The 23006-nt window shown below is 39.1% G+C and overlaps 1 protein-coding gene across 8 annotated transcripts in view; it reads left to right on the top strand.

Annotated features, from left to right (window-relative positions):
* The window catches only part of ARID1B (AT-rich interaction domain 1B), a 317889-nt gene that overhangs the window by 270099 nt on the left and 24784 nt on the right, over positions 1-23006 (top strand). For 3 of the 8 annotated variants that reach the window (XM_052684754.1, XM_052684737.1, XM_052684709.1), the window contains 4 exons: positions 6582-6727; positions 14153-14262; positions 15000-15158; positions 21005-21214. In XM_052684754.1, the coding sequence (XP_052540714.1) occupies positions 6582-6727; positions 14153-14262; positions 15000-15158; positions 21005-21214 (625 nt within the window). Of the gene's footprint in view, positions 1-6581; positions 6734-14152; positions 14263-14999; positions 15159-21004; positions 21215-23006 lie in introns of all 8 variants that reach the window. The other 5 variants (XM_052684719.1, XM_052684729.1, XM_052684700.1 and 2 more) reach the window with 3 other exon arrangements.

The raw sequence follows: 23006 nt of genomic DNA, 5'->3' as shown, positions 1-23006 counted from the left end.
AGTGCAGGCTAACAGTCATTTTCACAGTTTGCAATCAGGTAGCCACCTTAGCAGCATGTCAGCATTAAAAAAAAAAAAAAAAAGTTCCTTTTAAAATGTTTACACAAATTGCTCCCCAGAGACAGATTGTTTGCTGCAAAACTGACATAGGTTAAAGACCTGGAGTGAGAATGGCAAACTTCCATGAGCTCATGTTGTGGACCTTTTTTTAATTTCCTCCACCATCCAGTTGCTCCAGTAGCCAGGCAAGCTTGTGGCTACCAGGATATGTGTGACTTGGTGACAGTTCTTCCTGACCTGAGCTCACACCTGCAGATCTGCCTGGTGTTGTCCCCAGCCTGCCCATCATAGAGGCTGGGACAAGAACCACCCATTCCCATTTTCTCCAGCCATTCCCTGTTGCCAGAGCACTGTCAGCTTCACAGAGACCACAGCCATATCTTTCCAACCCCCATGGCTGCAGAGGCAATTCTGGCTCCCATGTTCCTCCAGCACCTTTCTTTTGCTGTCACTTCACTGTCACATGCTGCCAGCCTCAGTCTTGCCGTGCTGGGGACCTGAGCTGTGGAGCTGCAGGAAGGCACATGTCATAGCACCCTGCTTTTGAGATTCCCCTCTGAACCCCTCCTGTCCTGCCTGAAGCAGGGCAGACCTGTCTGAGAGGCCCTACATCTGCTGGAGAGCCTGCATTTGCTCTGGGAATAACAGTTCTCTGTCAGAGAATGTTCCTCTTTCTATGATTCCATTTCTTCTTCCTCTGATGCACCCACCACCCTCCCCTCGGTTAACACTCTTTCGGCACCTCATAACAATACTCCCAATCCTTGTGGTTTGTTCTTCTTTTTCCACCTACTCTATTTCCATCTTCTCTGTCCCAAACTCCTCACCTCCAGCCCACCTAGACCCTCCGCTTCATAAGCCTTCAGCTGTACACTGCAGGTCTTAGTGCTTGACATCCCATGTTCTGGCTGCCGCAGGGCTCGTTTCAGGAACTGGATCAGTTTTTCTGACTATGTGAAGTGCTTTGCTCCAGTCTTACAGGTCTAGATTGAGAGGAGAGTGCAGAGATACTAATTCATGCCAGAAAATTTACATTAAGTCAGAGAACTCTGCTCACAGCAAAAACTTGGGCTTAGATGTGTTTCCATGTAAAAAGTTGTGTCTTCATTTCTTCTTCTGAGAAGCTTAGCCCACTTTCATTGTTGTCCACAACTATAGTGGACTCATCTCTGAATTTCATTTTGTAGTCAATTGTCTGTTCAAATCTGAGGAAGACAGCAATAAAAACTTTTCATCAGATGGCAGCTCTGAGGGGGACCTAAATCACATACCAGCAAGTACATAACGTGAGGTCTCAGTGCTGCAGAGTGACTTCTTTGTAGCAGTCATAGACAGCACAGTAACCTACTGGTGACTTCAGATCCAATTAAAGAAAGACATCTCCATATAGGAGACACTGCTTAGCAGCTGTGATCACTTGTGTGCTTCTTTGTACTGTCAGTGCTCTTTTTTCTCATTATTTCTTTGTTCTGCTTTTTAATGATGACCAGATCTTGCATGTCATCCCCTCTTTTCAAATATGTGGACTTCTGCATTAGCTCAGAAGACACAATTAGATCTGCTGCTACTTATTTTACAGAGAAAAGAGATTAAGTGCAAATTAAGCTTTGTGTAGATTGCAGACGAAGGAAAACAAAAGTGCAGAGCATGACCTTCTTAAAAGGGAATGTTTTGAATTTGACCAGTTTTATTTTGGACCTGATAGTATATATCAGACCATCGACAGCACAGCAAAGGTGTAGTTTAGGATCACAGGGTCATTCATGCTGGAACGGACTTCAGTACATCTCCGTTCTGACCTCTTCTTCACTGCAGGCTCACCAGAGAGTTCAGTGCTTTATCCATTTGGGTCTTGAAAACATCTAGGAACAGAGAGACCCTGTCAAATCATTGTTTTCATTGGAAAAAATGGCTTCCTTATTTCCAGTCCTCTCTTCTCATATTTTAACCATTGTCTGTTGTCTTGTGTCTTCCCACCCTGCCCCACTGTGAAGAACACACCTCTGTCTTCTTGCTGACCTTCTTGTGGGTGCTGGGGAACTGCTCTTACATCTTCCAGAGCTGCGTCTTCTTCAGGCTGAACCAGCCCTGGTAGCTTAGCCCCTCCAGAGCAAGTACTACAGCCTTCCTAAGGACTCTCTGTGAACGTTACTCCAGTTTATTGTTCTTTCCCTTACTGGGGGTCCTAAACAGGACGTGATACCCTAGATGCCATCTGATGAATGCTGACTAAAGGAGATGATCATTTTGCTCAATCTCTGGTTCTGTTTAAATCTCCAGGTCACACAGCCCAAGATGTTGTTTGTTCTCTTTGCTGCCAGGGCATGCGGCTGGCTCCTGCTCAGCTCCCGGTTTGCCAGCACCCCTAGAGCCTTTTCAGCAAAGCTGCTCCACTCAGTCAAGCGCTAGCCACACAGCTGCAGGGGGCTCACTCTTCCCTGCATGGTGTACCTGTCGTTGAATTTCATGAGGTTCCCATCAGCACATTCCTCTAGCCTTTCTGGGTCTCCCTGGGTGGTAGGCCTTTCCTCGAGCATATCAACTGGCTCTGACATTATGCAAGTGCTGTAAATTAGTACATTCTCAACAGAGTAGTAATCAGATTCCTCCCTTTCCCATTTTTAATCTCTTCCGTTTGCAGAATACTTGGAGGTGTACTTGTAACAGTAGAGCAGAAAGAAGAAACATGTATGTTTATGTGTGGTGTTTAATAGCATAATCCTAAATTTATATTAGCTAGATATTTTTTCTTCTAAATGCAGAAAAATGTATGATCTGGAATCACTGTATAAGACAAGTTACACCTGGAAAATATCTGACAGATCATCTGGTACAAATGTAATGCAGGATTTCTCTGACCAGTGCATTTTCTGATGTGATGTGTGTGTGTGTGTGTGCATGTCAGGTACTGGGATTTCATTCACTCCCTCGGAAGGCAACTGCATCTCACCATTCAGATGTTTTTAATTATACTCAACATAAATGTTTCTTTTCTTAATTTCTAGCTGTAGGTGTTCCAATTCATTGTAGGGAAGTTCTACTAGATGACCTTTAAAGATCCCTTCCAACTCAGATGATTCTATGACTCTGTGATACTGTGGAATCATATACTTAACTGGGTTTGTTAAGCCATAGAATTCATAGGCAGTCACTTGAATTTTTGCCATTAGATGTCACTACATGTACAGCAAACAGTTTTTGAAAGTATTTATTTTTGTTTAGCCTCCCAGAAAAATGGAGGAGGGAACTGGAAGATGTAGAAGAGAATATAGTAGTATATTTTTGAGATAACTACTTCTTAAATAGTACATTGGATATTCCTTTACTTAAAAGCAGCACAGAAGGAAACATAAGATTTTTGACTTAACTCCAACAACCAACAGATGATGCTGTGACCTTAAGCATATATAAATATGTTTAGCAGCTGCTATGTAACATATTTATAAGTGTTTAGTGACCTGGAGGTTAATCAGAATGAATTTGGTGATCTCAGCTCAGTTCTTAATGGACTCCACTTCATATTACAGCACTGATGCAGCACAATTTGTCACAGTCGGCAGTCTTTACTCAAAGGAGGCTCACTGTGGAATGAGAATTAAAGGCTGAAGTAATACCTGATTATTTCTCCCTTAAGAAACTTTCCATTCCAGGCCATCACAGAGCAGAATAATATGTGTAGAAGCTCCGTTCTGCACACTGTACCCAATCTCAGAATAAAATAACTTTTACAGGATGTCACCTTTCGAAGTTGCTGAGTTGGCTCCTGCATACTCTAGGTTCATGCATTCACGGGGTGGGGGGAAGAGCAGGGTTGTGCAAGGATGGTGCTGAGTCCATCACTTTCAGAGCTCTTTCCAGAGACAGAGTGGTATCCCTTCTAAATGTGACATTACATGGGAGTATGACAAGGAAAGGCATTGCCTATCTAGATAAAATTTTAAAACGAGGTTCTGCCATTCAGATCTTTCAGGGTACAGAAGCAATTTTGTAGACTTTGGTTGTTTTCTCCCTGTCCTGGCCAAAGCTAGTATATTCCTTATATTTAATTTATGCTCTGTCTCAACTGGAAATAGTTTCCTACTTTTTGATTTAAAGCTGTTGTGCAGCAGAGTGCTTTCATGAACTACAATTGAGATTGGTATCCAAAGTGGGTAACATGAAATAGGTTGTACTTCAGTTTGAGACAAAGAACAGACCCACAGCTTAGAAGATGCACATGTTATAGGAAGTAATAGTGTTGAAATATTTGTAGATCGAGACCAATTTCAGCTTACCTGCAAGGTACAATACTCCTGTGTATTTTTTTAAGCAAATTAAGGACATTGGAGAGGCAGATACCTGTGGAGACATCTGTCTTTTCCAGAATCCCATCTTCAGTCTATAAAAGAACCTTTCAACATCTATTATTCCTTTTTTAAAATGTAAAAATGCACATACACACTTTCTTCATCTTCGTTCATATCTTTGCCCAGTAATGGGAAGAATCTCACTTATCCAGCATGGAAAGAACTTTTCAATTCACAGCATTTTTTGAGATATAGAATTTTTTTACTAAATTAAAAGGGGGAGGAGGGTGTTAAGATACAATATTTACATAATAAAAGCTTGCTTGTATGACTGAAATCTCTTAAAGCTGTTGCCAAATGGTCCTGCTTTTCTCTTTTCCCTTTGTAACTTTCCCTTGGAGCATTGTACCACTGTGCATTTTAAATCTTTTCCCCCCGCTATGCATTACCAGCTTCATCAGGGAAATGACATTGTATGGCAGTTGTCTCCTTCATATCAAAAGAGAGCCTTTGCCTCTTCGCAAGAGTGAAGAAAAGTTTGTCTTTAGAGAGCAGAGGACAAAACTGACTTGGAAAAATATGCTTTATTTAGATAACACACTCTCTCTTCCTTTGAAGAAATTCACAGTGTGTCAAGAAAAATTAGGCCAAATATTGCTTTAATGGTCTTCCTCCTCTACCTCATAAAAAAAAAAAATATTTCAACCAATTGTATTAAGAATCTGCCATGAGTTTGGGGATGACAAGAAGCCATTGAAGTTACTCAGGATTGTTGGCTTGGGTTTTTTTCTGCTTTGATTGAAATAACTGTAATAATGAAAAGCAGAATTTATAGAAAAACTGCATCTTGATACAAGGACATGCAATTTGCACCATCTATATAGTAAAATTAAATGCTCTCTTTTTCTTGGAGGAAGACAAAAAGCAGACAGGTACCGAAGCTATGGAAGACAAAATGTGGCTGCTTCCTTTTTTATCTTATGTATTTGAAAAACAGCATAAGTTCACAAGGGCACAGTGAAGAAAGAGGTCTGATTTTTTTTGTTTTCCTATGCATGCTATCAATATTCAAATAAGTATATTCGTGCTTTTATTTATAGATACAATTTTGTATGTGTAGCCATATGCCCATATACATGTCATATAATGTGCAGTCTTTAATGATGCCAAGAAAAGGTAGATAAATGAATAGCGGATTAAAAGAATAAAAGGCTATTCTTGAAGTTGGATTAAGCATTACAAGTACTGAAAAGCATCTGAAGTTATGTCTTTAAATTGGAGAATTCTTCCAGTTTTCCAGACAAAGATGAATCTCAATTATGGAAGTATTTTATAGACACACAATTAAGTTTCAAAACTGAAATAGTTTTGTTGAGGCTTCTTGTTTTGACAGTGTATAGTATGTACAGAGCTTTTTGAAAGATTGGACCTGAACAGCACGTACAATGAAATGGACGTTTTGTTCAATGCTGCAGTCACGTCTTTGGTCACTTTAATGGTATTTGCTAAATAACTATGACTTTGGGCCCTAAATCAATACTGGAAACAGGAACATCTGTTGTGTGATTAAAAAAAGAAACACAAAACAAAAACATCCACACACAAAATCTGTTTTGAAGGAAAAACGAAGCAGGAAGTTACATTTATATGATTTCATTGGGACTTCTGTGAACGCCACTTTTGGTCATGAATCACATTCAAGGCAGACATGCAGTTGGTTTTCTCTTTTGAAACCTGAGTCTGGAAGCGTTTACAGGAAACAAGGTGTGTTTGATAACATCAGACAAACAAATCTGTAACAGATTCCATGGCACCCATTTTTCTCCTGGTCATTTCACTGTGTTCTGAGCTGTGGCAGGTGAGGACTTGTATTATATGGTCAAAATTTTCATTCACTCCGAAATTTTTTTATGCCTAGGCTGTAATTTTGACTCACATTGTTGTCTACTTACAGAATAAATAATATGACCTATATTTTTGTGTTGATAGATTGTGACTATAAGCACCCCACATACTGTGTATTTCAGTGTCTTGAAATTTGTGTTCTGTCCAGTTCTTAGATGTACAGTAACTGATTCAAGACTAATAGCTCCCAATGTAGGTAAGGTGAACTAATCGCTTGCCTTCTCCTTTGCAATTTGCAAACATTAGGAGATGTACTTTTTGACAAACCACAGCACCTTCTTCAGTGAGATTTGTAATGAAACATTGTGTGTGTGTTTTTTCTTCTTGTAGGCAAGGCAATTTTCCTGCCATGAATCAGAGTGGTATTATGGGTTCCAGCTCCCCCTACACTCAGCCAATGAACAACAGCTCAGGCTTGATGAACCCACAGGCTCCTCCATACAGCATGGCACCTAACATGGTGAACAGTTCAACAGGTAATGGTGGGTAACCTTTCAGGAGTGGCCTTTCTCCAAAAAATCTGTTTAAAGTTACCAGCCCTGAGCTGATGGCAGAGGATAACGTTCTTCATTTGATTCACCCCCTGCTGGGGTAGTTTGGAGTGATTTGAAACTAGGCTGAGATAGTCATGTTTTTTGTACAGTAACACATTCTTCACGAAGTCCTTCGCACAGCACGTAGGTGAGGACAGTGTTTTGAAAGTTACAGTGGCACTCGGACCCAGTTTGACATAGGTGTTGACTCACAAGTAGATGTGTATTTTTGTGCGTGTCTGCAAGAGAGGGAAAGAGAAGAAAAACCTCTTCTTTGAAGAGGCTGCTATTTGCTTTTCAGTGTCTTTCTTCCTAAGGTTGCAATTTCAGATATTTAATGTGATGCTGGTTTAAAGAAACAGTGTGCACCTGCTCTGACTTGAAGATGCTGTAAGTTGGACACTTACAATAATTACTCTGTTCTGAAAATATAGGCCATATTTACTGGGTTTCCAGAATTTGTATAACCATCTATAGGGTTTCTTCATTTACTTATTTAAATATCAGTGTTGAAATTTAATCATAGCTTCCTTCTGCAAACAAAGCGTATTTAGCATAGCTGTTGGGTTTATCTTTCTCACTGTGACTTGTGAATTTAGAGTTCTTTGCAGATTTGTGTGTAAGTTCAAAGACAGCAAATATGCTTTATAATCCATATTCAGCTTGGCTTCCTAACAATTACCTTTCCAGTCTTCAGTAAAGACCAGTTCTTTCAGTGGGAGGGTTCATAAGGAGTTTCAGTACTCTACAGTGGTTCTTTCAAAATACTTACTGCAGTCACTGAGGTTTTGTGCATGCTTTACTGATTGCCTTAGACCTTTTTGAAAGCTGTTTTTTAGATTTTTTTTTTAAGTTGAATTTCTACTTTTTGCTTTTATTTAGTTAGTTTCTTTCTTTAAAGATGCCTTACTATTTAAATCGTATCTTACCAAGAGTGTGTGTTTCAGTATCTTAACTGCTTAGCCTGTTTCATTCCTTCATCCTTTGCCTTCTTTCCAGCTTTCCCTTCTTGTCAATTTTATGTTCCCCTGCTTCTCAGACTGAAAATGATCATATGAAATTCTGGTGTCCAGTGTGACCAGAGCATTTCTTTGCTGTGTATAGGAGCTCCTGAAATACTTAAGAGTTGTCTTATCTTTCAAGAATACTGTTACATTTTTGTTAGCTGAAGAAACTGAATAGAAGTTGTTAATCAGCAAGCTTTAAAAAGGAAAAAAAAAAAAAAAAAAAGGGCCTTTTCCAGTCTGTCTTGAAAGCTCTTGGTTAGTCCAGACAGCACGCTTCTACCATCTGAACGAAGAGGGAAAAGGTATTGAAAAGACCATTAGATAATAGCTGGCTCTTCCCCCACCAGAGCTGTCCCAGGTAATATTATGTTTTGTTTGTGTAGTTATGTGTTTTGTCTGGCTTGCTGAAATAAAATTACTTCTGAGCATTGAAACTGTGCTATAAATTCTGTTTTGCTATTAGCAGAAGTAATTTTTCCCCCTTTTCCTTCGGCCCCCAGAGCTGCAAAAATAACCAACAGCAAACAGATGGCAGAGTGCCCTGCCTAAGAAGATTTATGTATTCCTAAGGAATAACCAGTTTAAAGGAAGATTCACAGAGGTTTTTTTGTTCAGATAATTCAGCCATTCGTTATTTCATACAGTGGAAATCTGTTCAATGCAAGGCCATTTATCCTAGCAGTCTTTTGTATGGGGTAGTCATACTCTTTTTATTGTGTTATGCATTCTGAAATATTGGATTTTTAATAATTTAAACATTTATCAGGGTTTTTTTTTTTTTCTGCCAGTGCATTTGTGAGGTTTTCTTTTGTTCCACTTTTATTAATTCAAAGGTTACCCAATAGAAAATAAGCACAAGATGAACTGGAGGAGCTCAGCGCACCTCTTCTCCTCTGTGTGTGAGCAGACATGCATCTAGATTATACTGTGTCACTTTTGCAGACTCCATCAGCACACAGAGTGTGTTGGTACAGGGGGGAAAAGAGAAAATGGGGCATGAGTACACCATTGGGGCACATGCAGTGGGAGTGCTGCCATTCCCTGTGTGCTGACTTGTTCTGCCTGGGCCAAAGAAATGAAGGGCTGAGTTTAAGAGAAGTGTCACTACTGCACTTCAAATGATATTGGCCTGTGCAGGGTGGGCACTGCAGGGTCTGCTCCCATCCAGGCGCTGCATGCTATGAGGTAGAGAACGTGCAGATGGTGCCTGCATATAGGTTAAAAATGGTGTTATCTGTGACACAAAGAGCAACTCCATTGCCTGGCTCCTGAGCCCTCCACTACTATAAAGCCATGTCAATCAGAAAAAAAACAGGGTTCAGTCAGTGTGTAGGGCCAAAAAAAAGCAATTGAGTAGCTGCTGGTGGAGTCAAGTGAGAGGGTTAACTTGCTGGCAAGCACTGAGCATGCATACCTGTTGTTTCAATCACAGGTCAATGCAAAAATAAGGTAAGCAACAGGGAATGATTGCTTTCTTGTTGGTTTTCTGGGTTTTTGAGAGTGCAGTTGCCTGTTTTGGAGGTGGAAGGTGGAAGGTAGGTTTTGATTTATTTGTAATGAAATGCAATTGTAGGTTTTGCTTTATGAAGTAGAAGATGCAGATACTCTTTGGAATTGTTTTTACACGGTTGCAGAGCTTCTGTACAACTGCCTATAATGCTTCTTGCCACCTGTTCTTATTATTGCTTATAACTCCTTAATACCAGTTAATTTTTTTTATTATTATTTTGCTGTCTTTTTTTTTTTTTTAATTGATGTAACAATCAAAAGGAATATGATGTTGCAGTTCTGCATCCTGATATTTCAGGAGCCGCTGTTGGTCAAACAGCACATCAGCAGCTTTTGCTGAGATAGAGCAGGTTTGGAGCACAGAAATTATGAGGTTAATGTAGTTGAGTCCTTCTAATAGAGTATCCCACCCATAATACTGAAAGTTTCAAGCCAGGATCCCTTCACAATTACGGAACAAACTGCCACACAGAAAAACAGTAAAAACCTTCGCTGTCTTTGTGTTATATGAGGGTTCACATTCCCATATTTATTTTATATTCTTTTTCCCTCCATTTTTCTAATTCAGGCTGTAAAAAATATAATTAAAAGGAACTTACAAATCCAACATCAATTAAAAAAAAAAATTCATGTGAACCTTGGAAATTCAAGTGAAAACTAGCTTGAAAGACAAGTAATATGGAGTCTACATCTTGTGGATTTCCATATTGTACTCATACCCCTTTCTACCCCTTTCTACCTCTGAAGGTGAACAAAACAGTCAAAAGACATTCATCTCCTTACTGCTGCCACCTCTGCTGTACTAAAACCTTTTTGTTTTTCTGAGTTTTGTTGTTCCCAATAAATCTCTTCATGTAGGAATACTTAACATAAAATGTGAAGTTCTAGGAAAAGTTATTTGTGCTGAAAAAATTAAAAGGATTCTCTTAAAAGTAGAACACTTACATTTTCATTTATAATTTGTTTTTGACTTTGTATTTATTTGGCTGGACCTCTGAGAGAGAAAGTGATTATATTTATAAATGTGAAGCATTTTTTACAAGCGTAAATTGTTGTTCTCTATTTTGTAGCTTGGTTGGTTTTCATTTTTCAGACTAATGAAGACCTCCATTTATTTTCCTTTTTCTTTCTTTTTTGCCCTAATATATGCCTTCATATGAGCAATTATTTAAAGTCCATTTAAATAAAACTTTCAGAGGGCACCAGCAGTTGTAATACCTGAAGTAACACATCCCCTAGACTTTAAATGGGCGATGACTGTAACCTGATGGTCAGTGTGACCACAAATCAGTCAGCTCTTGGAGTTCACTTGCCCACATCCCCAGCCACGTGCCTGGGTCACCCCTCAGGCAAGAGGTTGGATAGGCATGTGGAGAGCACAGTGCTGACATCCTGGCTGCCCAAGTGCCTGTCTCAGAAACAGAGGCCAAGTGTCCCAGGCTTTGCTTTGACCCACAGGGGAATGGCCATTCATGGGAGGATATGAGGCAATGCTGTTGTCCCTGTTCTGGTTTTTCTGTGGGTATTAAAGCAGTGGGGATTCTTTTGCCAGCTTCACGAGTCATAAATTTTCTGCTTTTCTTTTTTCTTGTTTTTTTTGTTTTTTTTTTTTTCCTTTTTGGAGGGAGAGTGCTAGGGGCAGGAGGGAGGGAGAAATGTCTTACAAAGGATGCAATATTCTGTTTTGTAGAGTGTGATTTGTTATTGCGCTAGCAATAAAGAGAAAAACAATGTTTGTGTATTGCTGCTCTTACAGTATTTCATCATCTTCTGAGACTGATAGCACAGCCTTTAGCAAAAAAGAATACTTTGCTGCAGTTTCACTCATGTCAATATATACCTTTGAGTACATTAAATTCAATGTGGAATAGTTAATTCAGGACCTTGACCCATACTTGCTTTTTGAAACCATTCTAGCTCTTAAATTCTTATAATAAGCCAGAGGCTAGTACTTGAAACCTATTCACAGTGCACTACAGCACTTTCTGAGTCAAGGTTTTCCTGTTACCCTCTTCTCTAAAATGTTTTCTCTTTTGGTTTGCACTTCACACGCAGAATTATCAGTGCCTATGTAGAAAGAGAGCATGTCTTAATTTAGCAGTTTCGTGACAATAACAGTGTTCTGCTGCTCAGAAAGGGTCAAAACAATGTTCTGGCTGTACTGCTCTGCTGAAAAGTGAAGGAGTGTCTGCTTGCAAATCACTGGAGAGTACATTTGCAAGAAGTTATGAAACAGCATTTCAGCAGTGGATGGAAAGTAGCTGTGGAAATGTGTTGGATAAAAGCTGTAGGGAGACCTTACCATTTGGTAGTCAAACCCCTGCAGTTCTCCTCTTTAGGATAGAAGCAAATTACGTATGTGAAGCAAATAGTTTAGAACACAAAGTGAAAAAGAATTTGGAAAGCTTCATTTGTCTTTTGTTTGTAATTTTCTCCAACTCCTGATAGTTGGAGACCAAATTATGTATGCATATGCACAAAACAAGAAATCTGCAGTACACAAAATGAGTTGGTGTTTTTGTATTCCCAAATATAATTAATGCAGTCAGGGTGTGTTTTGGTGCAGCCTAGAGTTCTTGCCCTTTACATGAGATCTTAGCTGAAACCTCATTGAAAAAGAGATTTTGTAAAGGAACTCTGGTGGAAATAGAGCTGCCAGGAATAGGCAGAAATATTTTGTTCTTTGTAACAGAAAAGTCATGTGCCAGCGTCGTAACAGGGAGAGACCAGGAGAGGATTTGGCCATGCTGAATTCCAGTGAAGAAACACGATTTTTAATGTTACTTTGTTTGACCTTTCTAAAATTGCTTTAGAGGGGAAGGGTCACTTTTGGTTTGCTTTTAACTAAAACTGAGATGTCTTCTTCAGTGCTTTCACAGCATGAAATGTGTTAAAAAGGATTTTGTGTAGCAGTTTTGCATCCCAGTTTGAAACCAGACTATGGCAATACACTTGACCATTTTGTATTTAAAAAACATATCTGAAAGAAAAGGAACTTTTTTTTTTTTAAAACTCTATATCTCAAAACTAAAATGTGTTAAGCTGACATCCTTCACTTCATAATACCCCAGTTCTTCAAGCACTGTAAGGGCAAAATGCATACAAATCACACGCTTAGTGGATGCTGGCTTCCCAGTATAATATTGCTTGGCTGTTTTGTTGAGGTTTCACACACATACATAAAAATAACAGCATTTTTAGCTGATCCCAATAGATTTTCTCTGCAGCTGCATCACTTGAAAAAACCTCTTTGTTCCAATTCTTGAAATCTTAAGTATTGCAAGTATATTTTTTTTAAATATCAATTATGATTTATGTGCAGTGAAGACTTTAAGAGTTTGATTGGGCTACAAATGTACTGTGAAAAAAAACAAGAAAATGTGCCCATGAAAAACACTGGCCGTTCAAAGCTGAATATTGAGCATACAGTTGTAAACTCACATGGCACATGGCTGGGTAGGTTTTTTTGGCAGACCCATGGTCTCAACCTGCAGTGATGCTAAAGATATTAGCAAATTAGCACTGCAAAGCTTGCCAGCGTATTCACCAGAGTCCTGCTCATGCTCTCACTGCTGTAATTAAAACTAATTATTTTCTAAAACATAGTAATACATGAATATGTGCAATAATCATTTTGTAGTGGGCAATCTGTGAAGCATTTTTAAGCTTCTTTTCCCCCTCCTTTCTTTGGCTTGCTATGCAGCATGCCTGCTGCCTTGTGTGAGCCAGCATTGTCATTTTGCAGAGGCACACTAGTCTGGTAATGATCACATTTCTGTGTTGTTTTTTTTTTATGAAATGTTTCTTTGCTGATTCTTAGAATTTGTGAGTTTGGGATATGTATTTTTTCCTTTTTCATTGCCCTGTAGGTTATTCTAGCCTATGTTTTTATTTCTCTCTGATCTTTCTTTGAAAGCAGGGCATGAGGGGAGTAAAAAAAGAGGGAGAGGGAGGGAAGATAATCCAGTCTTTCACAAATGCTGAGCACATGTTTTTCTTGCAGAAAAGAAGTGCCTGGTGTCTTGCTCTTGTTCTTTGGTCATTTGCATTGATTCAGTGTCATGGCACCTCCTAGCATCTGCACTGACCAGTATTTTCTGTGTATTTATCTGAATGTTTCTTGTATCTTTCTAGAAGTCCATGAAGCCAGCAGCGATAACACTACACTTAGCACTTGAAATGAAGAAAAAATTAAAAAAAAAACCCTTAAACCCCTCACGGCTCTGAGAAGTTAACTGCATTGCACTATCAGAGCAAGATATTTGTGTGTTCATTACAGTCCTACCTCATTTTGGCCCAAGAGGAAAAGTTGACTGCCACTTCTCTAACAGAGCAGAGTTTGCAGCTCGTAATTCTGTAGTTCAGGCTCACAAGGCTGAACAACGTACCCTGAAGATAGGGATAGTGATCATCTCCTGGACACCAGTTATAATACAGAAGAATTTCAGCCTTTTCCTCAGATTCAAAATTGCAAGCAAAGTCTGCATTGTTTTCATCTATCTTAGTCTATTACTAAAAGAAAAGTGGAGTAGTTAGTAGGGTAGATTCTTGGCCTGGTAAAATGTAGTGGTCAGATCCATAGACAGCTGTAGACCACCAGTGGTGTGAAAAATGATTTTCTGCATAAAGTGTTTTTTACTGTTGTTGTGTGGCAGTTGCATTCTTCCCGTGTTCATTTCTTTTGTTTCCTCGCTTCAACTGAAGAGTTGTGCAGGTTTCTGGATGCCAAAATGAAAGGACAGAGGTGGGATAACCTCTGCTTCACGTGTCACCACAGTCTGTCAGCAGGAAGCCTTTTTTCCTAGCAAACCGAACACAGTTGTGCTTAACTGTTTCTCCTGTTTTCGATTAGCACCTATGGGTCTTGCAGATATGATGACACCTGGTGAGTCCAAACTACCCCTTCCTCTCAAAGCAGATGGCAAAGAAGAAGGAGCCCCTCAACCTGAGAGCAAATCAAAGGTATTTACCACCCCGCACGTGGTGTTGGTTCAGCCCGCAGGACTCTGCTGTGTTGTCGTCCATCTTCTGGTTTTGGCCTACCCACTTCTGTTCTTTCCTGCATGCGTTTCCATTCACGTGCAATTTCTTTGTTTGTTTCTTCTTTTTTTTTTTCCTTTTTTCCTTCATTGTGTGGATCTGAAAGTTACTAGTTCTTACGGCATTTTAACTTGCGGGGGCAAAGCTACCCAAGCCAAAAGTTGCGTGGGGATTCGGCTGTGCCAGGTGGGTGGGGAAGAAGGGTCTTGCCTGATTTCAATACTTGCAGCCATTTTTCTCTGCCTTCAGTTATGGCTTCCTGTTTTGGCTGGCTCAGCAGCAGCAACATACTTTAATATTTTGCTTTCTTGCCTTATTTGATAAAATAAGGTGAACAGCTTGTTGTTTTTCTTTCTTTCATAAGGGGAAACCCATGCTTAGCATTCCATGTGAGCTTGAAATAAGCATGGTGGCTTAGTGACTTTAGCCAAGCATCCAGCAAACTTTCCAAATTATACTAATTAACAATGTTGTTTTAATACTTTATATATATATAAATATATTTATATATGTGTGTGTTTTCTGTATGTGTCTCTCTGTTTATATATATTTTATATATAAAAAATTGGTCACTCTGTTAAACTGGATGTATTTTTTTTGTTTTTAATAAAGTTTTCCCTGCTTTGTCATATTATTTTTTTTTTATTCCTCTACCACAGGATAGCTACAGCTCTCAGGGTATTTCTCAGCCCCCAACCCCAGGCAACCTGCCAGTCCCTTCCCCAATGTCCCCAAGCTCTGCTAGCATCTCCTCATTTCATGGAGATGAAAGTGATAGCATTAGCAGCCCAGGCTGGCCAAAGACTCCATCAAGCCCTGTAAGTGGCTCTGATTTTTTTGGTTTTTGTTTATTTTTTTTGTAATTAATTCTATTTTAATGCTTGCTTGTTTGTTTTATAAATTCCTTTTCTTCATTATTTATCCACTAAACAGTTATCTTTCTTTGTAACACTGGGTACAAATTCTGCTCTTGGACACATGGCTGTAAGTTCCACTGCCTGGCTTCAGTGGGGCCTGAGCATGCTTTTCCAAGGGCAAAATTTGTCCCAACAGTACTTTAAAATAAGAAAGAGTAAAATCGTGTGCATCATGCAAATGTGCTGTCTGGTAATACAGCAGTTGTTGTGAAGAAAACATCCTGTAATGCATCAGCTTCCAAGCATGCCAACTGTGTTGTTAAGGACAATTCCATTTCTGTTCCTGGGCCCAAACTCCTTCACACAACTGATTTCACTCTGGTTGCTGCACTTGTCTTTGCTAGTGTTATTTAGGAAAAATAAAAAATGAAAAAAAAATCCCACACAACAAAAACTAAGATCCAGCAACACTTGAATTGTAGCCTTAGCGCCACAAAAAAAGCTGCCGTGTGTATTTTTGAAGCATTTTTAATTTTGAATTGTGTATTTGGAAATATGATTATTGAGTTCTCAGGGCACAATCTAAAACAAAATTGTTTCTGATTTGCTTCATTCAGTTGTTTTGAAATAACCCAGATTGTGGGTAGAAAAAAAAAAATGATATGTGTAAGTTTTTAGAAAGCTGTTTTTAGGTGAATCATGTTTAATTATTCTCTTCCAGGAAAAACCTGAGAGAGATGCATGGAGCTAAAATATAAATGGCATATATTTATACATGCACACAGAAAAATCTGTGTACATGTATATACGTACAGAAAAAAAGAGAATGCAGAATATGTGGCTTCTGCAGAGCAAGTGTCCACTTAGCCAGTTTTGCTTTTTTTCTTTTTTGTAATCAGGAAAATGTATGTAGTTCGTATTCTATCCACGACAAATAATGATCATATTTTCTCACTTGAGAAAAATATTGCAACAGATTTTTGTGAGGAATATCAAGTTTTTTCTTCCTGTGCTAACATGCACGTAAAATGCCAACAATTCGTTGGTAATTTTCACAAAGTTTTATGTTGAAGAGTGTGTCTTGGAAAATAGAGGAAGACCAATTGGAGGAAAAAAGGTCTTCCCTTCAGAAAGCCAGACACTAACGAATGCCCTGAGCAGAGAAGCAGCATGGCATGAAGTGCACCACCTGGATGTTTGGATGTTTATTTGGCAGCAACTTTGAGTCTCAGAAGGCAGCTGGTGTTACTTGTTCCCACAAAATCTTATTTGTTCTTAACAGCATTTATAAGGGGGGTGGGACACAAAAATATGGGGTTAGTTTTGTTTGTAGTAATGTTTTCACTGTTGCTTCTCTGGGAGGAAAGCAAGGCTACTGCGTAAGTTATCTAACCCATCAAATTCTTTTACAGCGTGTTCCTGAGCTCATTGTATGAATTACATAATAAATCCTAGAGCCACCATGGAATATTTTCCATGTAAATATAGCAAGTGTAGTGTTGGAAAAAACAAATGGACAAAGTTTGTGCTTTCAGTGTAAAAAACTTCTCTTCTGAATGCCCTTCTGTTCAAATGCTGCTGCATTTTTAGCTTCACTTAGCTTCTTGGTGCACAGGTTGGGATAAATACAGTGCTTTAGAATGATGGAAAAATAAGTGCTGTAAATTAGCCGATCTCTTTTTACCTATGAAAGCCAGTGTATTGGATAACTTCATTGACCTTAACAGCAGCCTGACATAGACTGGAAGATTGATTGCAGTCGTTTTGTTACACTTGGAAACAGACCAGATTTGTTCATTAAATCCCAAAGCAGCTTTCTTGTGCTACAACTTCTCCATTTCAGCAGAGGGTAAAAGCAAGGGTGAATGGTCTCACGATGTACCTGTGATCCTACAAAGTGAGTCCTCTCTTTGAGTAGTTCTGTATGGAATTGAGGCATAAGAAAACGTAGAGAAGGAATTGTTCACCATTACGTTGTGAAGGCTCTTAAGTGTTAAGATAAAAGTTCGCTTTTGCTGTGTGAATTTTATACTTAGCCTGTGTCCCTTACAGTGGCTAAGCATCTTTAAAATTCCTTAAAAGAGAATTTGAAAATGAGTATGCACTGTGCGTAGTCACTGCAACATGAGTAAAACACTAGGTTATGAAAATCCCATAAAATGTTGTCTGTTGTTTGTAATTACACGTGCACATGGCAGTAGAGACGCCTGAGTAGCACTGTCTCTGTGGTGCTAGCTTTGAGGGGGTTTGCAGAGTCCTTCAGGATATATCTTGGCAGAGGATTGTGTCCTGTAACAGCCTCTGTCTGAGATTGGCCTGCAGCTGTTTTGCTGTATTTGCAGCTGTATTGCTGCCTGTGTATGCATACTGTTCTGTAGTGAAAGAGCACTGTGTAATAAGTGTAGTGTTGGCAAATCGTTTACTGAAGTGGGGAAAGTGAACAGTAGATAGTTCTATAAATACAGGTAGCTAGGGAGATGTGCAGCAATAACTACCACTGCCCTAATGTGAAAATTTCACATTAAGTTTTTGTTGCTCTGAAGGATTAGGTAGCTTCACCATGCCACAGTCTATATTAAAGCTGCACAACTTCAATAGGGGATAGGTATATTGAAAATAGAGTATGGGGTTAAGCAAATTTAATAGGGGAATTGGCTTTGGCATCTGTATTCTTCTTTGGGTTTTTGTTGTTGTTTTTTTTTTTATCATCCATTTAAAGACGGGTAGTAACATCTGTAGAATAGCTGGGAATTGAGGGCAGAGTAGGATACAGCTAAGTTAATGAAGGTATATGCAACAAGATTGCACCAGTATTTTTTACTAGAATTATCAACAAATCAAAGAAAAGCTCATCATCTGTTTTCTTTCAGCATTGTCTTGCTTGCACTCACTTCAGCTAAGGATCTGTTAATGATGTCATCTTGTAATAAACCTGTATTTTCTTGTAATTAACATTGACCTATAGGCAGATTTAGGCTTCCAGCTGAATGCACCCTTGTGGATCTGAAGTTTGTGTGTAGACCAGTTTGCACACATCTGTCATTTTTACATGTTTACATTTATAAAAACAGAGAAGAGAAAAAGATCTTTACTCTTGAGGAATAGCATTTTTCCCACCAGTGCATTCTTCTAAAGTTAACATTTCATTTTAGAAGAAAATTGTGCCCATTTTACAAAGCCTGACAACCTGAAAGCTAACACAGTAAGAAACACTTCTTACCTTCTGTAAGCTGTGAAAAGTTTTCAGATTATACTGTCATTTTAGAGCCTGCTGCCGCATTGCTGGAAAGCAGCATTATTTGAGACCTACAGTAGAAGAGCACAGAATGAAAAACTCTTTACTGGCTTCCATTCTGCTGAGTCTGATTTGAAAAAGAGAATCTTACCATATAAAAACCAAGGCATAAAACTGGTAAATCTGAACATTCTTAATGCTGAACTACCATAAATTTGAAATAGAAACTTCTTTGTTGCCTTACATGTTAAAATACGAGGGCATACAATATTTACTGGGTAAAAGGTGAAATTTCCTACCCTCATTTTTACTGGAGTTCCTTGGCTTCCTAAATGCAAATTAAAATTAATGGTAATGCTGATGAACAGTAATGTAGCTTTGTTATTATTACTGCAGTTGGTAGAGTAGCATCAATTTACTCTGCTGTTTGAATCTAAAATCATCTATCTGCTTACATTACAAAATCATATTAGTAGCAAGATGACTTGTCTACAGCCCTCACTGCACCCTCCACCAAAAAATCTATATTGAAAAAAATTCTCTTGAACACTTAAATACATAGCAAGTGATGTTTTGAGTAAAGTGTTTGCCATTGCAGAGTCAGTTTGTGCTTCCATTGCATAATCAAAATCTGCAGGACATATCAGAATACTTTCTTGCCAGCCACTTAATATTAGTAAAACAAATTCAGCCTTGACTTTACTATGATTTCTAACACAAGTGAATCTGACCCAAGTAAATTAAAGGCAGTATCTTGTTGCTAAGTGAAGAAGGTAATATTATCCGTCTGTAGGAAGGACTACTGCAAAGGAGTTGCAGGAAGTAAAGCAGAAAACTTTATGGGAGGCTATTTATTTAATTAAAATGAATATCCATTCACTGGAAAGAACAGCAGTGGCTCATGGAACTGTTGGATCACACTCTCTTGGCTTCGGGTTTCTTTTCTCCTGGCTCTCCTCCAGTATTGCCAAGTTTCAGCTGGAGGGAGATACAGAGCCTGTCATATTTTCCAGGCTAATGTGCAAGATGAATGGTGGCAATGCTTTTAAAATCATTGGCAGTTGGATGCTACTATGCTGCATCTTTCGTAATGTCAGGTGCCAGCGCTCACCAGTGTGGGGGCATGCACAAGTGGCTGGTGCTGTAGCACCCATGGTACACTTCTGGAGTCGTGTTTAGAAGTGTTCAACTAGAATTAGGGTATTCTTAAGAGCAGTACTGTCTCCTGTTCAAAGTAAGGAAAGGCAAAGGAGGAAAAGAGTGGTTGACTGGATGATTTTGATGTGTCTTCTGCAGTCAACAAGCAAGTTTAGGATTTTACTGTATAGAGAGTATGTTTCCCTTCATATACTTGGCTCCTTTCCCAAAGCTTTATATCAGTCTTTCTCTCTTGTGTTTAGTTCTAAGCCACTCCATCTTCCAGTGCAGGGCAAATCACTTCACCCTGTGCAAGTGGGAGGGTCTGCCATCAGTGGTAACAGCTCCACTCTGCTGTCCGATCAGAGGCCTTAGACGGTGTGTGGTCCATCCACACATGGCACAGAGCCCAGCTTACAGATGCAAGAAGAGGATATGATGAGAAGTTATGTGTTCTAGCTTGTGTAGCAGCCTCAGTGCTTTCACTGTCCCTAGAAAAAAAAAGAAAAGGATATCGAGATAGCATGAGCTTTTGTTAGCTGTCAAGTCAGAGTAGCAGCAAGAGAAAGGGTTCAGGCATACAATTCTGCTTTTTCCACTTCTTTCACTTTTCCTGATAGTGCTTCAGCTCTGATTGCTGTGAATCCTGTTTTTCCCCAGGTCATAATACCCATTCTCTTCCCAAGGCAGGACATGTGAAATGACCATCTTCTGTTGTCCTTTTAAGAGAGGAGAGTATTACCTACTCCTGAGCATTATTGGCTCAGACAGATGATTCACAGTTCTGAAAGAGTATTGCCACCAATCTCCTTGTACTGTAGGCACTCTTAATTATCTTTCTCTTGGCCAACAGTAGTGCAAACAGACAGTAAAGCGATACCATTTATGACTCTCTAAATTGGGTACCACTGACCAAGGTACTAGATTTTTGTAATCCATGCGTTAGGCTATCTTCGTGCAATTCCTGTTCTGTTGAAACACTTCTGGGTCTTCTAGCCCTTTTTAAGGTGGAAAGGGAGAATGTTCATTAGTTTGTTTTTAGTATATGCTGTGTGGGACAAACGTGTTTTCAATTTTGCCAAAATTACTGCTTGCAAAGCACTTTGAGATAAGTGGATGAGAAGCACTATGTGAGAGATATTTGTTATTAAAATGAAATGAGGCAACATCAGAAACTTGCCTTCTGGGATCCAAAGTTCAAATTGGTGAAAGAAACGTGAGAATGGGGAGTTTGGGCCCTTTTAATTAAAAAGCTGAATTTTCAGTATGACAGAATGTACTGTTTGTGCCTGAACTAGTAGCCTTCATTCCTGACTGTTGTGTGATAGCTTTAGTTTGTTTGACATCTTCTCTTTATCAGTGTTGTGAGTTTCTTACTTTCTTTTCCCTCCCCTTCCCACCCTTCCCCCAACTCTTGTTTCTTTTTGCCATTCAGAAATCAAGTTCCTCTACCACAACTGGAGAGAAGATCACGAAAGTCTATGAACTTGGCAATGAACCAGAGCGCAAGATGTGGGTAGACCGGTATCTCACATTCATGGAGGAGAGGGGCACCCCTGTGGCCAGTCTGCCAGCTGTGGGCAAGAAGCCCTTGGACCTGTTCAGGCTGTATGTCTGCGTCAAAGAGATTGGAGGTTTAGCGCAGGTGAGAGGTGCCTCACAGCAAAGCTTTGCAGAAGTCAGCACACCATTTTCTAGAATATTTCCTGCTGGTGATGCAATTGCATTTACAGCCCTGAAAACAGAATTAAGTTGAGTTTGATCATATTTATGCTTTTATGTTTGTCTGGAAGTCATCTTGGGCTACGTGACTGCTCTAAAAGTCTACAGTTTGAAAGAAAATTGATCATTGCTGTAGACAGTTCATTGTTGCATATTCACAATATTCCAGTAATGCTGCTAAGAGAAGGGGAGAGGAAAAGGCCATTGCATCAAATTCACCTGTAAAAGCAGATGATAGAACTGAAAGGAAATATCTGAAAGAAAAGAGATTTGGAAATCCATCCTTCCCAGACAGATGTACTGCCTCTGGGACAAATCAGTTCATTTCTCCAGAAAAGTGGTAGATTTATTCTTAAAAACAGTCTCCTTCATCTCCAATTCTCCTTGTTTTCCAATTGTCTCTATACAGTGCACTTGTGTCTTAGACTTGTGTCACAGACTGTGCTTTTCCTGTCTTTGGAAAACGTTTACAGGATATTTTGGTTTGCAATGCAAACATAATCATTACAAAGAAAAGATGAATTTCTTAGTTGTGAAGAAGGAAAATGAAAGTAGGAAGAGCTGAGAATAAAAAAAGTGCTATATTAGAATAGAGAATGTGCAATATCTGTGGCCTTATTCTTCCTGAGCATATTTGTTATGCCACAGATGGAAGAAGCTTTCATTTTTGTATTCACAGTCAGCTGGAACTTTAGCAAAGGAGTGCATGGAAATAACATACATAGGGTTCTGTATGACTGACCTCCACAGAGCAAAACTACGTGTTCCTTTGTCTACCAATATCAAAAGTTAGTAAATCGTCAGTATTTGCAAAGTTAGATTTTGTATTTGACATTAGTTCTCCTTTCCTAATGCTTACAAAGCATCCTTTTCATCTACAGGGTCAGTCTGGCCAGGTGCTAGAAGCTACTGTGAAACGCTGAGATCCTTATTTTCTGTGAATTCAAGAGCATTTGTGCATATTTGCAAGACAAGGGCTTAAAGATAGGGGTATAGATAGATGTTTATGCAGTATTTAATATTTAAATACATATCATATTACAATAATTAGAAAATATTATCTCGAAAATGTAGTAAGTCAAATTAGCTCCTTAGAAAATGAGCACATTTTAATGATCTATCTGGTTAGCTCAAGAAAGAAACTTCCAACATTAATTAATACCATTATCACTGCTGTTATTAATAGTACGCTTCACAACACAGGACTTGACTGCTGAATTAAATCACTGACCCAAGTCCAGAAATGTTAGCTATTCCTGTTATTAGAGGAAGGCAGAGAAACCTAATACACTTCACCTTGCCTGTTGTTAAATGCTATATATGGGCAAGAGATGGTATCCTGACATTTTTAGTGATCAGCTCATGCCCCCCAGCATCATAAAGATTTGATTACTTTTAGCTGAGAAACTTTATTACAGGTAAATCGTATCATGCAGCTGCTCTGCCTCATACACCATGATTGTGCCCACAGCATGACTCTTAGAATGAAAAATAAAGCAGGGGGGACAAATGGGATGTTCTAGAGAGCTGTTGGTGTTTGCTTATCACATGGAAATTTATTTTATTTGGGGGCACTCGGTGTTAATTTGCAATGACAGACATTATGCATTGCCGAAGAGGAGATGCTGTTCACTTACACTGATTTTTGAAGGATCTTGAGTTACAAAATTGTGTGCTACAGAACTGATAAGAATTGACACTGAAAGTAAGGGCTC

Source organism: Tympanuchus pallidicinctus, unplaced genomic scaffold (genome assembly GCF_026119805.1).
Source record: "Tympanuchus pallidicinctus isolate F22 unplaced genomic scaffold, pur_lepc_1.0 scaffold1, whole genome shotgun sequence".
In the NCBI taxonomy this organism is placed as follows: Eukaryota; Metazoa; Chordata; class Aves; order Galliformes; family Phasianidae; genus Tympanuchus; species Tympanuchus pallidicinctus.
The sequence above is the reverse complement of the archived record's forward strand: the minus strand, read 5'-3'. Positions and strand labels throughout refer to the sequence as shown.